This window comes from Athene noctua, chromosome 5 (genome assembly GCF_965140245.1).
Source record: "Athene noctua chromosome 5, bAthNoc1.hap1.1, whole genome shotgun sequence".
In the NCBI taxonomy this organism is placed as follows: domain Eukaryota; kingdom Metazoa; phylum Chordata; class Aves; order Strigiformes; family Strigidae; genus Athene; species Athene noctua.
Window position 1 is genome coordinate 33349863 of NC_134041.1, and position 13175 is coordinate 33363037.

Here is a 13175-nt window from a genome sequence, read left to right on the forward strand (position 1 = left end):
TCACCATGGGGTTGACCCCTCCCAAGGCAAGACCAGGGAGATCCCAGGTGTCCCACTGACTCAAACAGTGTCTCCTGCCTGGAGCTCAGTGCCTCTTAGATGATCTCAGTCAGACTCCCAGGACATTTTTGGTTGGCAGAAAAATCCCATTAAGCGCCCTAATGTTTAATGATTTTCATCTCTGAGTTAATTGCTCTGTTACACATTTTTCCCCCCACCCTGTTAATTCATAGTTGCATCCTGGCATCATAGCAGTGAAGGGACTTCCATGCTAAATGGCTTCAGTCACTGCTGCACGTTTGTTTTAATGGCTTTTCATAAGCACAAAAAAGCATTGGCCACCAAACACCTTGAAACTCGTGGTGGAAGCGGAGGCTATGAAAGGCCCCAGAGAAGTGATGCTGCAGCAACCTGACCCTTCCACCTCCCAGCCCACCCAGGCCCTCCTCCAGCATCCAACACTGAGAGCCGCACGAGTGATGACTAATGAGACTCATGCTAGCACCATCTGTTGACCACTCATGGCTTCATGGCAGGAAAGTGAAATTAGATGTTTAAAACAAACCAAAAAAAAAAAAAAAAGAGGTAAAAGACTGAGTCACAGTGAGCTGACCCAGAAATAATAGAGCATTTGTTGGAGACCCCCAACAAGACAGGGCCCAGGGGATCTAAGTTTCTTAGATGAAGCTGTAGAGGAACAGTCTGTTCGATATCATTGAAATTTAAATAGAAGACATCCTATTTTTCCCTCTTTTTTTCCAGAACTGGAGTATTGCAAGGGGCGGTGGGTGTGAGAAGGCACACAGGAGCCTGGGAAGAAATCCTCCAGGTCCCAGAGCTTAAGAAGAAGCATCTGAGGAAGACCCTGGCAAGGCAACCCAGACCAAAGCACTTTTCCCCTTGGAGCATCCCACCCTGCTGTGGGGAAGCAGGTGGGAGCAGGCAATGCCCATCAGGGAGCAACATGAGGACAAGTATGGGGAGCTGCTTCTTGAATCTGGTAGGACTGGACCTACTTTCCTGTCAGGCAGGGGATTAGTACAGTGTTGTCAGGCTCACCACTTCTAAGGAGAGACAATAGACTTTATTGCCCAGAGATCTCCATCCTGGTAACACAGGGAGAGGAGAAACATACTCAGCACCTTTCTGGGTCTCACCTGAAGGATGGGAAGCTGAGTCCAGGAAGGTCCACCTTCCATCTAGTATTTGACACCCAGAACTGCTGCCTGGGCATCTTAGAGGTCTTGGGGCTGCCGAGGTGAGGGGAAGCATATAACCAGGTAGAAACAACTCTTCAGCAGATAAAAATTGATGAAGAAGATGGCTTCACATAAAGAAGGACATTTACTGAGCTCCCTGACACAGGACAGCACCGAAACACCTTGCTTAGAAGCCCTTAGAGAAGGATTTAGTGTCTCTATGTAAGATGAGTGTCTGTACACATGGTATTGAAGTGAAAAGTGAGAGGTCATATACCTTTCCCTGGCTGGTGCATTAGCTGGCCACCCCCTAAGTCAGCAACGGCTATAGAGCGGTGCACGGTGGGGGGAGGTGAGATTTCCTCTTCCAGTGTAGTATTTTCCTTGGTTTTTAGACAGAAACGTGCCAAAACATGCATTTGCCTGTGCTTGGTGTAAAATGCCCCTCTGAGCACCGGAATTTGTTTAAGTACAAAGTGAGTACAAGGTGAGTGAACATCACTGCAGCTAGACTGGGCAGAAAGCAGTCACAGTGATTTTGGCTGAAATCTGTCTCTCCTATAGGGTTTTTGAGGCTAACAGCTCTACAGCTGGTGTAAAGTGATGTAAATGCACTGGCTGCAGTAAAGTGATATCAATTTGCAGCACGAATCTCACCCAGAGCTGGTATTCTGTGGCTGTATCTCGGCTTCGATAAGAGTCTAAATATCAAGAGCAAAAATAAACTGTTTGGCAAGCAAAGGGGAGGTTGTTCCAGACAGATAGTCCCAACTGCTCTCTTTGAAATGATTTTTATCACCCTGGGCCCAAAGGTAGAGTCAAACAGGACAAGGGTAGCAGCAAAAGGCACCTGGCAAATATTTTCATTATCCTGTCATGGTCTTATTTTGCTCCCACCAGAATGTGGGTGGCTCAGCTGAAGTAGGACAGGCACCTCAATGATCATCCCTGGAGAGGTCCTTGTCCCCCCCTCAGCCAGCCACAGGCTGGGAAATTGGTGTCACCCAGTGACTTTTAAAAAAAAAAAAAAAAAGAGGGGAAAAAAAACCCCAACAGATTTCCACGTTTGTTTTCCGCTGCCCTAATTTCCCCATGCAAGCACTCCATTTGTTTTCATTTCCAAGCTGTTGTAGCACATCAAAGGCAGTGCTTTGTACACCCTGGCACATGTTGTGCTGCTCCTTCAGGCTGATGTGTGGCAGGATCACAACCCTCCCAGGAGCGAAGACTTTGTGGTTCCCAATTCTGCACGGAGCAGAGATGGGGAGCATCTGCCCAGCAGCTCTTTGCTGGTCTTGGGTTGCCTCTACATGGGCCTGACCCCTGTACCATAAGTCTGACTCATGGCTTGTCTTTGTTGGCAAAGAATCCAAAGATGCTGACCCTGGCAGGGATCTGCACTGGCTGAACCAGGGCTGTGCAGGCAGAAAACACCCCATCTACAGAGATGCAGAAAGGCCAGGGAGCTACTGATGACAGCATGGGGTGGCAGAGGCAGCCAAGGTAGGATTTCAGCCTCGTGATGACACCAAAGGGGTGTTACCACAGCTGTGTCATGCCTGGCTGCACAGCTCAGTGAAACCCTCTCTCTTTGCAAATCTATTCCCAAGACCCCATTTCCCACAAAAGAAGCACATGCGATGTCTTTGCACAACGCAAAGGCGTCAGAAGCAAAGCTATGCCTTTCAGCACCCCCAACCCATCTCCTGAGATCTCTCTGGGAAAACCGGATTTTCTTACTTCCTTTGCCCTAGCAAAACGTGATCCCCTCAGGGAAGGCTTAAGCTAAATTAGACGCTGTTGGATTTTCAATGAAAGTAGAAACCTTTGTGGAGCAGGGCCTGAGCAAGTCCTTCCTTGCCTGGCTCAAAAGGGGCTCTCCACCCATCCCGTGGGGAGCTCCTCTGCCTGTCTCCTGCTCCAGCTCCAAAACAGACTTATCCCAGTTTACCTCCTCCTGGGACAAGCCCTATAATGGCTCTGAAAATATATATTTCTAAAGACTCTAGGGTTTTCTGTTCCCAAAATATGGATTTAGCAGTTTTCTGCTGATATGACCAAGCTACATCCAGCAGCTCAGGTATACTGAAGGAAACTAGTTGATGCTGGAAAGAGAGAGAAAAAAATGTGCTCCCAACTTAGGTTGTCTTCTGCAGGTGTGACTGCACACCATCAACATGTGCAAGCAATGCTGCCAGGGGAATGAGACCTGTGCCCTGTCCCTGGTCTCTTTACAGAGCTGTGATGGGCACTGTAGAATTTGCCCAGATTTCTCCACGCAGGGTGCCCCGAAAATCCAGCCCTGCTTGCCTGGGCACTGATGGCACCATGGGAGCACTTGGATTCAGGGGTTATAAATGCCAGAGAGGACACGTTCATCTCAAAATCCAGAGGTGTCCTGGCATTACCTCCATCTTAGGCTGATTTTTCTGTCTTAGAGGTTGTCAGGTCTTTCCGTAGCTGTTTTGGGCTCCCTGGCCCCAGGTGGAGGTTAAAGTCAGGGTTAAGGTCAGGATTACTTGTGCTGCACATTCAACATAGCTGGACTGTTTCTTCTTGCCCCTTGCCCCCTGACCGCAAGTGGTGGAACATGGTATCAACCACTGCTCCGATACATCTCTGTGTCTTCTTCCTTGGCTTGGGGGACCCCTTGCAGCCCCTCTGCCTTGCTGCCTGAAGGGATTTCAGAGGCCAGGGCACATAGGGGTGAGGATGTCTATTTTGGGCCAGCTGCTGCTCAGACGCACAAAGATCTGCCTAATCACGAGCTGCTTCTACCCGTGTCCCCCATCACTGCAGTACCCGACACAAACCCACAGCAGCCTGGCAGGGAAAGCCAAGACGCAAGTCCCCCCGCACTGCATCAGGCAGGAGAGATTAAGTGACTTGTCCAAGGTCACAAAAGACACGTGGGCTACCACTGCTGGAGTTTAGCATTCCGTTAATTGATATCCTCGGCATCACATGGGCTGCTATTAAAAAGTATCAGAGAAGACAATGCAGGAGGTGTCAGCATCTTGGCGAGTGCAAACATTTTTAAAGAGAAGTGGAGCCCCTGTTTCTTTCTTGACTGGGGTTGTAGGACTGTATTTCTCACTGCTGGATTTGTTTATAGTCAGTGGAAGTAAGAGAAGGTACATGGCACATTTTGGGAGGTGGCATTGTCATAGAGACAATGTAATGTCTCACAGACTGTAATAAATACTGCTAAATATTTAAGAGCTTATAAATATTTTAAAAGAATCTCTGAGTAGTTATTGATGGAGTTTAATCTGGTGCTTGGGAAAACTCCTCCTCTCTGTGGGTCATAAAGAGGAGATGAGATGCTTGAGATGCAGGAAGCTGGCGAAAACAGCCATGAAAAAAAGACTATATGGGGAGCAGTGACAGGAATGTGACATTAACTGATATATAATGGCATCCAGAAGAGCCAGGGGTGCTGTACTCCTGACAGTGCTGCTCCATCCTTCCTGGCACAGCAACCAAGGAACTGCAATTTAAGCAGGTTTGGGGCAAGTGCCGGGAGTGCTGGCATGTCAGTGAATCACCTGCCGTGGCACAAGGCTGGGCTGACTGGTTTCGCTCTCTGCCACCGCTTTGAGCCAGGAACACTTGGCCAGGCTGGGCATGTCTTGACCTCTCAGACCCCTTCTACCTGTGAAAGATTTCAGCTGTTTGCTGTGATTTCAGCAGCCTGGGTGTCAGTGGCAGCTCCCCTACGGCATTGCAAAGCCTGACCAGCATTAACTTAAAAGGCTGCTGAGAGGTGAGCAGGGGTGCTACAACTCCCCATGTCCAACGTGTCCCCCAGGTGTTATAAGCAATGTCCGTGCTGGCTCTGCCCCAGGTCAGATCCTTCCCGCTGCCATGCTGCCTGCGCTCCCCGAGCCCCGCCAACGCCGTGCAGAGCAAAGCCGGGCTCAGTCAGGCCCTGCCTGCCCATGCTGTCCTCCCTGAGTCCCATTACCCACCTCTCGCTTCATCGATCACTTTGGCTAATTACGCATTCAGATTTCAGCCTGGAGATGAAATGGAAACATGAGGCAGCCTTGCAGAGGCCTTGACTTCTTACTCATGTTGCAGACAGCAGAGGCAAAACCTCTCTCAAGCTCCTGATGAGCTTTTGCTAGATTGGCGTGGGGGGGAAATTTTCTTCTGGTCATTTGCAGATGTATCCACATTTAAGCAAAAAGGGAAAAGGGGAGTTGTTATTCTGCTCACGCATTTCTTCCAGCTCTGTCCCCAGCAGCGATGCTCTCATTAAACTGCCCTGCAGTTCAGTCATCTCAAAACAATATGAAAAAGTGACTCTTGAAATTCAGGGTATTAAAACAACCCACCAGAAACAAAAGCCTCAGCTCCTGCCTCTTCCACCCTTTTTACTTACAAAACTCCATGCCTTCATCTCAAAGCCCCTTTTACATGGTGCAGCAGCCCCCAGTGCTGCTCCTCTACAAGGACTGTGTTGAATAATCAAAAAGCAGCCTGCTGGGATTTGTAATTGCTCATATTTTCTTAAGGAGCCATGCAATGGAGAGTTTTACTTTTGATGGCAGAGACCTTTCATTGTTTTCCATCAGAAGTGTCTTTTACCCAGCTGTTGGTTGGGATATAAACTCTCTTATATAGCAGATGCACATAGGATATAGGGAAAAATCAATTTTAATTAGACAAAAAGGGTGGGGAAGGGAAAAATAGTGGAGACTTGTTGACTTTCAGGATTCACCCTATCTACAAGCAGTGTTTTTTGCACAAGTCCAGGTCCTGGCACTGTTTGAAGTGAAGTGGGTGGGAAACCCTATGGCCAAAGAGGTTTAAAACATCCAAGGTGCCAAGACACCCTGTGAGAAGGCTACGTCTGAATGACATCTCACAAGCCCTTTCCTTCCACGTGAACAGACCTGCAGTAACCTTTCACTCCCTAAACCAATGCACAGGGGATGGGACAGTCAGCATTCAGGCAGACATACAGATTTGATTAAAATCACCTATTTGCTATCAAATGCTTGATAGTGCCTTCCAAAATATCCGTAAAATCAGCCAAGTGCCTCTGACAGAGTCCAATAATGATGTCCCAACCCTTTCCTTGGGGTCACCCAAACTGCTGCCTCTCAGCGCAGCTCTGAGCATTCCAGAGTCCCCCAGCGTCCATGTTGCTGGACTTCATGGGCACTGTGAGGCTGGGAGAGGGGAAGGACAGCTTGAAACCTTCCTCCACAAGGGCAGGGAGATCCCCAGTAAATCTCTGCTAATCAAAGGCTGATGAGCAGAGTGGGAAAGGGGTACAGAGATGTGTCAGAAAGGGTTGGATTTGACAGGTGACCCAAGACCCTGAGATGATGTGTCAGGCTGCTCTTAATGCTGGGAGGAAATAAAACTGTGTTTGGTGAGGAAGGCCATTTCCTTTGAGCCAGAAGTTTGCATGTGAAAGGCTGGGTTGTGAGGAATTTCAGAACTTTAAAAAGACAAGAAAAAATGTCTAATGTGCCAAAATAGGGAGCATGGGCATTTACAGAGAGGTCCTTTCTTCTACAATTTAAGAAAAATAAATAAAAAGAAAACAGAAAAAAAAAATCTAATCAGAACACTGCATCTTGATCGACCTGATTACATGTTCCCCCACCAAATCTCTCATGTTTTAGTTTGCAGAAATTATCAGAACTATCCTCTGATTCTCACATATCCATGGGACAGTAAAAGCCCTTTCCCCCACAGAACTACAGAGAAACTCACTCAGCATCTTCCTTCCAAATATGGCAGTTTGTTGGCTCCATCTCCAAACATGAACACCAGGAGGGAGAACCACGCAAATCCTGGAGCCTCTGACCTTGCGCAGTGATGCCTTCAACCCCAGTATTTTACCCAAAACCACCTTCAAAGTGAATCATGGTTTTTTTGATTGAAAACCACGCTTTCTACTTTGCTCTGCAGGGCTGCACTTTGGTTTTCATGCTCTGAGCCCCTGGCAGGAGGAGGACACAGTTGTGTTTGTGTTCCCTGAGCTGAGAGAAGGTGGGGAAATTATTTAATTGTCAAATCAAGCACAAGTTCATCAGCTGGAAGACTACCAGCATGGGCTTCAGTGCGTTAACAGGGCTGTGCAGATTAAATTTTGCTTTTGACATTGGTTCGTTGACTTTTTTCCTTTGTGAGGCATTGCTTGCATGGAAAGGAAGCAGGAGGTGAACTGAGGTGAGGCCAAGATGGAGGAAGATGTCCTTTAGGCAGCAAATCCCACTGGAGGTGGTGACGTGCCGCTCCACGCGTCCCCAGGGGTTTGGCACTGAGAGGCCAAAGACATCTCAGAAGTTCCCCTCCTGGGCTGGGTGCAGGGGAGGAGGGTTAAGCATCTACCCTGTGCTCAGTGTTTCTCAAGTGTCAGCAGAAAATTAAAGTGAATTGGTTTGAGTTTGGGTGTGTGTCGGTCAAGGTAAGCAGCTGGGCTCCCTGGCACCAAACAGTGTGTGTGGGGGGGGGGTTTCAAGTGGCTTTAATGCAGGACTTTGATCTGAATCTTATTTTTCTGCAATTATTAAGACTTTTTGCATGGATCTGCTTTTCTTTCTCCGTACCTCTTTAGAATATAAATGGAGTTTCATTTCAGGCTAAAGGGCACCAATGTTCACGTCAAGTTTTAGAAACAACCTCTGCCCTCTTTTCTCCTCCTGCCTTTCTTCCCCCTGACATTAACATCCTAAACTGCTTCTCATAGCCACATAAAGCTAGAAAATACAACTCAAATTTGTGACTCAGAACATACATATATCTCAAAAGCACATCTGATACCACAAATAACTCAGAGTGTTTTCAGGGCTATGTGGGTGTTTGTCTCAACCCCTTGGTATGGATGGCTGTACAGCACCATCTCTCACATACTTTATAATTATATATGTCTTAAGTATTAATTTATATGTATGATATTCATTTTCTAAACTCAGACATGAATCAACCTCATTTGGTGAGCCCTAGTGACCTGGCCTTGTAACTGACAGTGGATGGAGGGAGCCCTGTGGCTGTAAGTTCAGGGCCACACAGACACGAGGGTCAGCAGTGGGTTGCAGTTGCAGGCCTGGGGTTGTAACAAGGATCCCAGCTTTTTGGAAGGCCAAGGATAATGATGATACTGTGTCTTAAATTCACATGACTGGTAGAAAAAACCATCCAGTGGGAACATTTCCCCCACTAGAAGAGACTTCCAAATAAGTAACCCATCTCCTATTCAGGCAAAAATTCCACAGGAAAAAGTTGGCTTTTGGCCTGAATAAAACACGACAAGATCCAAACAGAGAAATGATGGTTGGCATACAATGGTATGTCTACTGTGGCATACCAGTGCAAATCCTATACTTCCTTTTGGCTTAATTAGTGCCATGTGTTAAATATCTCTCTATGTTAAGCAAAAAAATCCTCCTATCAGGCTCACAAAGCCCAAATATTTGTTTGAAAGATAGAGACAATATTTTTGCACAAATTCAGCTGTTTGAAACACAACATTGACAGGATGGAGTACTGTTTTGGTTGGACTCGTATAGCACAGAGCTAAATGAGTAACACAGATTTTGGTTGAGACTCCCGTGGCTTCACATGATTTTTCTTTTAGACTTTGGGGGGAAGTGTTCCTCAAGAAAAAAAGAACCGGGATTTAGAAACTAAATTCTGTGTCCTTTCCTTGTAGGAGACTCATTTGTCCCTATCAGGTATTTTAAGACTTATATTCCACGATCTCTACAGGACATACGCACAGAAAATTTCCACATCAAGCCATCCTTTTTGAGCCAAAACATGTCTTCCTGAAAGATGTCTGTCTTGATCTACAGCCTTCAGGTGACAGAGGATCCATGAGGTACCCAAGTACTTTTTCCTACTACTCAATTACCTTCACTCAAAACCACACACCATATCTGTAGTTTGAGACTGTGTAGGATCCAGACCTGCTCCTGGCACCTCACCAATCCTTCCTCTGCTGAATAAAGGAGCTTCCCTCCATCACATATCCCCCCCACAAGCAGATACTTAAAAGCTGTGATCAAGCTGCTCCATACCATCTTTAAGGATGGATCTAGACTGAGCCTCTCTAGACTCTTGCCACAAAGCCTGGTTTCCGGAGCTAATGTAATTCTTGTTACTGTTCCTCCAAGACAGGTTTTTGCTAATGCTGTACATGAAAACAATAAGACCTTTCTTCTTCTGCTTGATATTCCCCTGCTTATATCTACAAGGATTGCATTTGCTGCTTTATTTACAGCTTTGCACAGAGTTTGTATTCAGTGAGCTATGTACAATCACTCCTCAGTCCTTGACACAGTTGCTGTTTGGCAGAAGACATTTGCCTGTTGTTTATATTTGATGTACGTTTCTCCTTGCTGGACTTATGACTTTGCATTTGACTTCACTGTCTGAACAAGCCCTTTTTATCAAACAACACGAGTCAGGCAGCACAACTGACGTGTCACCATCATTAATTGCTATTCTGTCCACTTGGGGATCATTGGCACTTTTTAATGGTAGGGATTATATTTTTTCTTCCAGGTCATTGATAAAGATACTGAACAGTACTGATAAAAAACCAAAATTCTCATCACATCTGCTAAAAACACCCACTGTATACCAATATATCATCAATCCTTATTTTCTAAGTTATATCTTGTTACTGGTTTTTAGTCCACTGAATATGGGCCATGGTGATATTTTAGTATTACTTTTCTTAATCAAAATATCATCTAGGACTAAGTAATGTGAATTACAGAAATCTGCTTTATTAGTAGTTACTTCTATCAACCAAGTTCTTGTAATTTCATTTAATTATTGTTTTTATTTTTAAAAAGATCCTCTTGTTCCTTGTTGTTTGCAATTATTTTCAGACTTAGGGAATAGGAATTTTTTGAAGTTTAAGACATATTGGTGTCCAGGCCTACATTTTTCTGGCATTTATGAAATGGAATAACAATGTGATCATTTGCATCTAGAAAACCATCATTTTCCAGCCTGCTGCCCAACTCATTATAATCTACAAAAACAAGGTCTGACACAGAAATACCCCAAGCTGATTTCAATTATTTTTGCACTTAGAAACTTATGTACAGCTTTTAGAAATCCCAGGGATGCTTCTCCAGCAGTAGCATGAGACCTTTGGCATCTGGTCCCCAGCCTCAAATCTCCTATCAGACATCAAGGATGGTTCCTCTCTCTGCACTCCAAGAAGGGATGTTAGAAGAGCTGACCTTTCTATTCCCGTTTTATCTGATGGTCTGTAGAGGACACTTCACCCTCAGTGGACTCCCCCGCCCCAGGGAAGTTGCTGTTTGCATAGGGATCTTCAGGCATTTTGAGCTTTGCCCGAACCGTCAGTATTTATGGCATGTCAGACTGGCTTTGACAGAGACTGCCCTTCCTCCATCCCTCTCTCCCTCCCTCCCTCTTGCCTTGCCTGAGCAGCTGTGATTCTAGCATCCCCGTCATTTGGATCATCTCATGGATGCTCAGTGGTATCAATCATCTCATGCGAACGTTGCCGATTCCTTCGACCTGTTATCAATCTAAAGGTTGGGTATTCTAATATTTCAATTAACTGCCTATATTTTTGCTCACTTCTGCCATACCTGGCTTTAGCTGTTTGGCCCGGTCCCTCCCTCCCCGGTCAGGGAGGATATAAAGTGCTGCAGCGACCGCAGACTCGCAGACCCAACGGGCAAGCGGCAGCGTACAAATACCTCCGGGAGCCCTTCCCAGGACCGACCCCCGGGGTTTGTGGGGGCGGGAGCGCCACAAGGTGAGTGCAGATGAAGGGGGGGGGGGGGGGGGGGGAATCTATCTCAGGGGAGCATAACCCGGGGCTGGTTGCCAGCCCCTCCGCCGCTGGGTGACCGGGGGCCGAGGCCCGGACCGGCCTCCGCCCGCGGCTCCTTCAGCACGGCCCGCCGCGGACAGCGCCCGGCGGGGGCGGCCCCGCCCGCCCCGTCCCCCAAGCCCCCCCCAGGGCTGCGTCCCCCTGGGAGCGGGTCTGCACTCCCGACCGGCACCCTAAACACCCCCCACCCCCGGTTCCGGGGGTCCCGGCGGCACTGACCGAACATCTGGATGTGGCCCTTGGTGATGGGGTTGAAGCTGCCGCAGGCCAGCAGGATAACGTGGGTCTTGGTGGTCTCCGTCATGGTGCCGGCGCGGCCCTGCCCGGCCCTGCCCAGCCCGGCCCCAGCCGCTTTTTGTGTCTCGGTGCGGCTGCGGCGGCGGCGGGAGGGCGGGAGGGAGGGAGCGAGGCAGGGCGGGAGGGAGGGAGGGAGGGAGGGAGCGGGGGCGGTGCCGCGGCTGCGGGAGCGGGACTGGGGCCGCCCCCCGCCACGCACGGCCTGGGACATGCACTCCCCCCCCCCCGCCGGCACGGGGAGGGGGCTGCGCACGCTTGCACACGCGGATCTGGCACAAGCACACACGCAACACACAGGCAGGCAGGCGGGGCACCCCCTGCCCAGGGGCTGGGGGCTGCGGCCAGGCGCTTGGGTATGCACACGCATAGATACATCTCTCTCTATATGTATATATACACGTACACGTGTGCTTGCGAGCACACCCCCACGGGCACGCATCCATCCCCACGGGCACAAAGACCTGCAGACACATGTACAGACGTGTGCCCACCCACCCACCTGCACATACAGAATCACAGAATCGTCTAGGTTGGAAAAGACCTTGAAGATCCTCCAGTCCAACCCTTAACCTCACACTGACCGTTCCCAACTCCACCAGATCCCTCAGCGCTGGGTCAGCCCAACTCTTCAACCCCTCCAGGGATGGGGACTCCACCTGCCCTGGGCAGCCCATTCCAGCCCAACAACCCCTTCTGGAAAAGAAATGCTTCGCAATACCCAGTCTAACCCTGTCCTGGTACAGCTCAAGGCCATTCCCTCTTGTCCTGTCACTTGTTCCTTGGTTCAAGAGATTCATCCCCAGTTCTCTGCAACTTCCTTTCAGGTAGCTGTACATACACACGCATGTACATACAGGCACGCATCCATATGCATGCCCCTGTCTATGCACAAACACGTGTGCACTCACATGTGCACAGCTTCATGTGCATGCACACACATGCACATGTACACAGAGATGCAGCTTCCTCCAACGAGGAGGGCTGGGGAGAGGTGACCGATACCTTCACACACACAGACACAGGGGCTGTGCCCTCCTCCCAAGCAGCGGTGACACACTGGCACCCCCATGGCTGAGCCATAAGTAATGCACACCCAGCCACACTCTGCCTATCTCCCAATTTCTGCTTGGGTGCCCCCGGAGACCCCAGCCCCAGCATCCACAGCCCCAGCCCGGGACCCACACAGGCCTCCCAGCTGCCCTGGTGCATCATGGCCACAACCCCGTTTCTGGGTCCCCATGGGGGAAACTGGCCTGGGGGCCTTCAGCTTCACCCAATGCCTCCACTTCACTGTCTGAAAGAAGCAAACATCAAATAGATGCTGTGGATGTGCCAAAAGTGAGCTTTTATGGCAAGGTAAACCAGTACCAGACTGACTGGCTGACTAATGGTCTTCATTTCGTGTTTGTATGATTGAAGCATTGCTGTTCTCCACTAAACCAGCTCCTCTCCCCGAGGGAGGGCCGACAGAGCCCTCTCTGCTCACAGCCACTGCAGCCAGAGCTGCAGGCAGTTGCCTTCAGTCACCTCCCAAAGGCTATCTCTGTCCTGTCACTTCTCTCCAGCTCCTACACGCAGCCTTTCCTCCCAGAAGGGAGTTATTTGCCACCAAAATGTTTCCCTTTATCCTCCTTCATCTGTCTTCCTCCCTCTAAGAGGTACCAAATGTAGGGCTTGGCAGCCTCCCTTATCTCCCCTCTGCTTTCCCGGGGTGATGGCTTTAAGGCCTGACCACAGCATCAGGGTATATTTCTCACTGTTCTGCTAAGACAAATTATTTCCAGTACTTTGCCTGAAAACTTTTGCCCTGACAGCTCAGCCAGGTGCTGGGA

The 13175-nt window shown here is 48.8% G+C and overlaps 1 protein-coding gene across 1 annotated transcript in view; it reads right to left on the reverse strand.

Annotated features, from left to right (window-relative positions):
* The window catches only part of NMNAT2 (nicotinamide nucleotide adenylyltransferase 2), a 31582-nt gene extending 20131 nt beyond the window's left edge, over positions 1-11451 (reverse strand). Inside the window, exon 1 of the mRNA XM_074907027.1 lies at positions 11266-11451. Coding sequence (XP_074763128.1) covers positions 11266-11350 — 85 coding nt within the window. The 5' untranslated portion in view covers positions 11351-11451. The remainder of the gene's footprint in view (positions 1-11265) is intronic.
* Positions 11452-13175: the final 1724 nt, after the last annotated feature.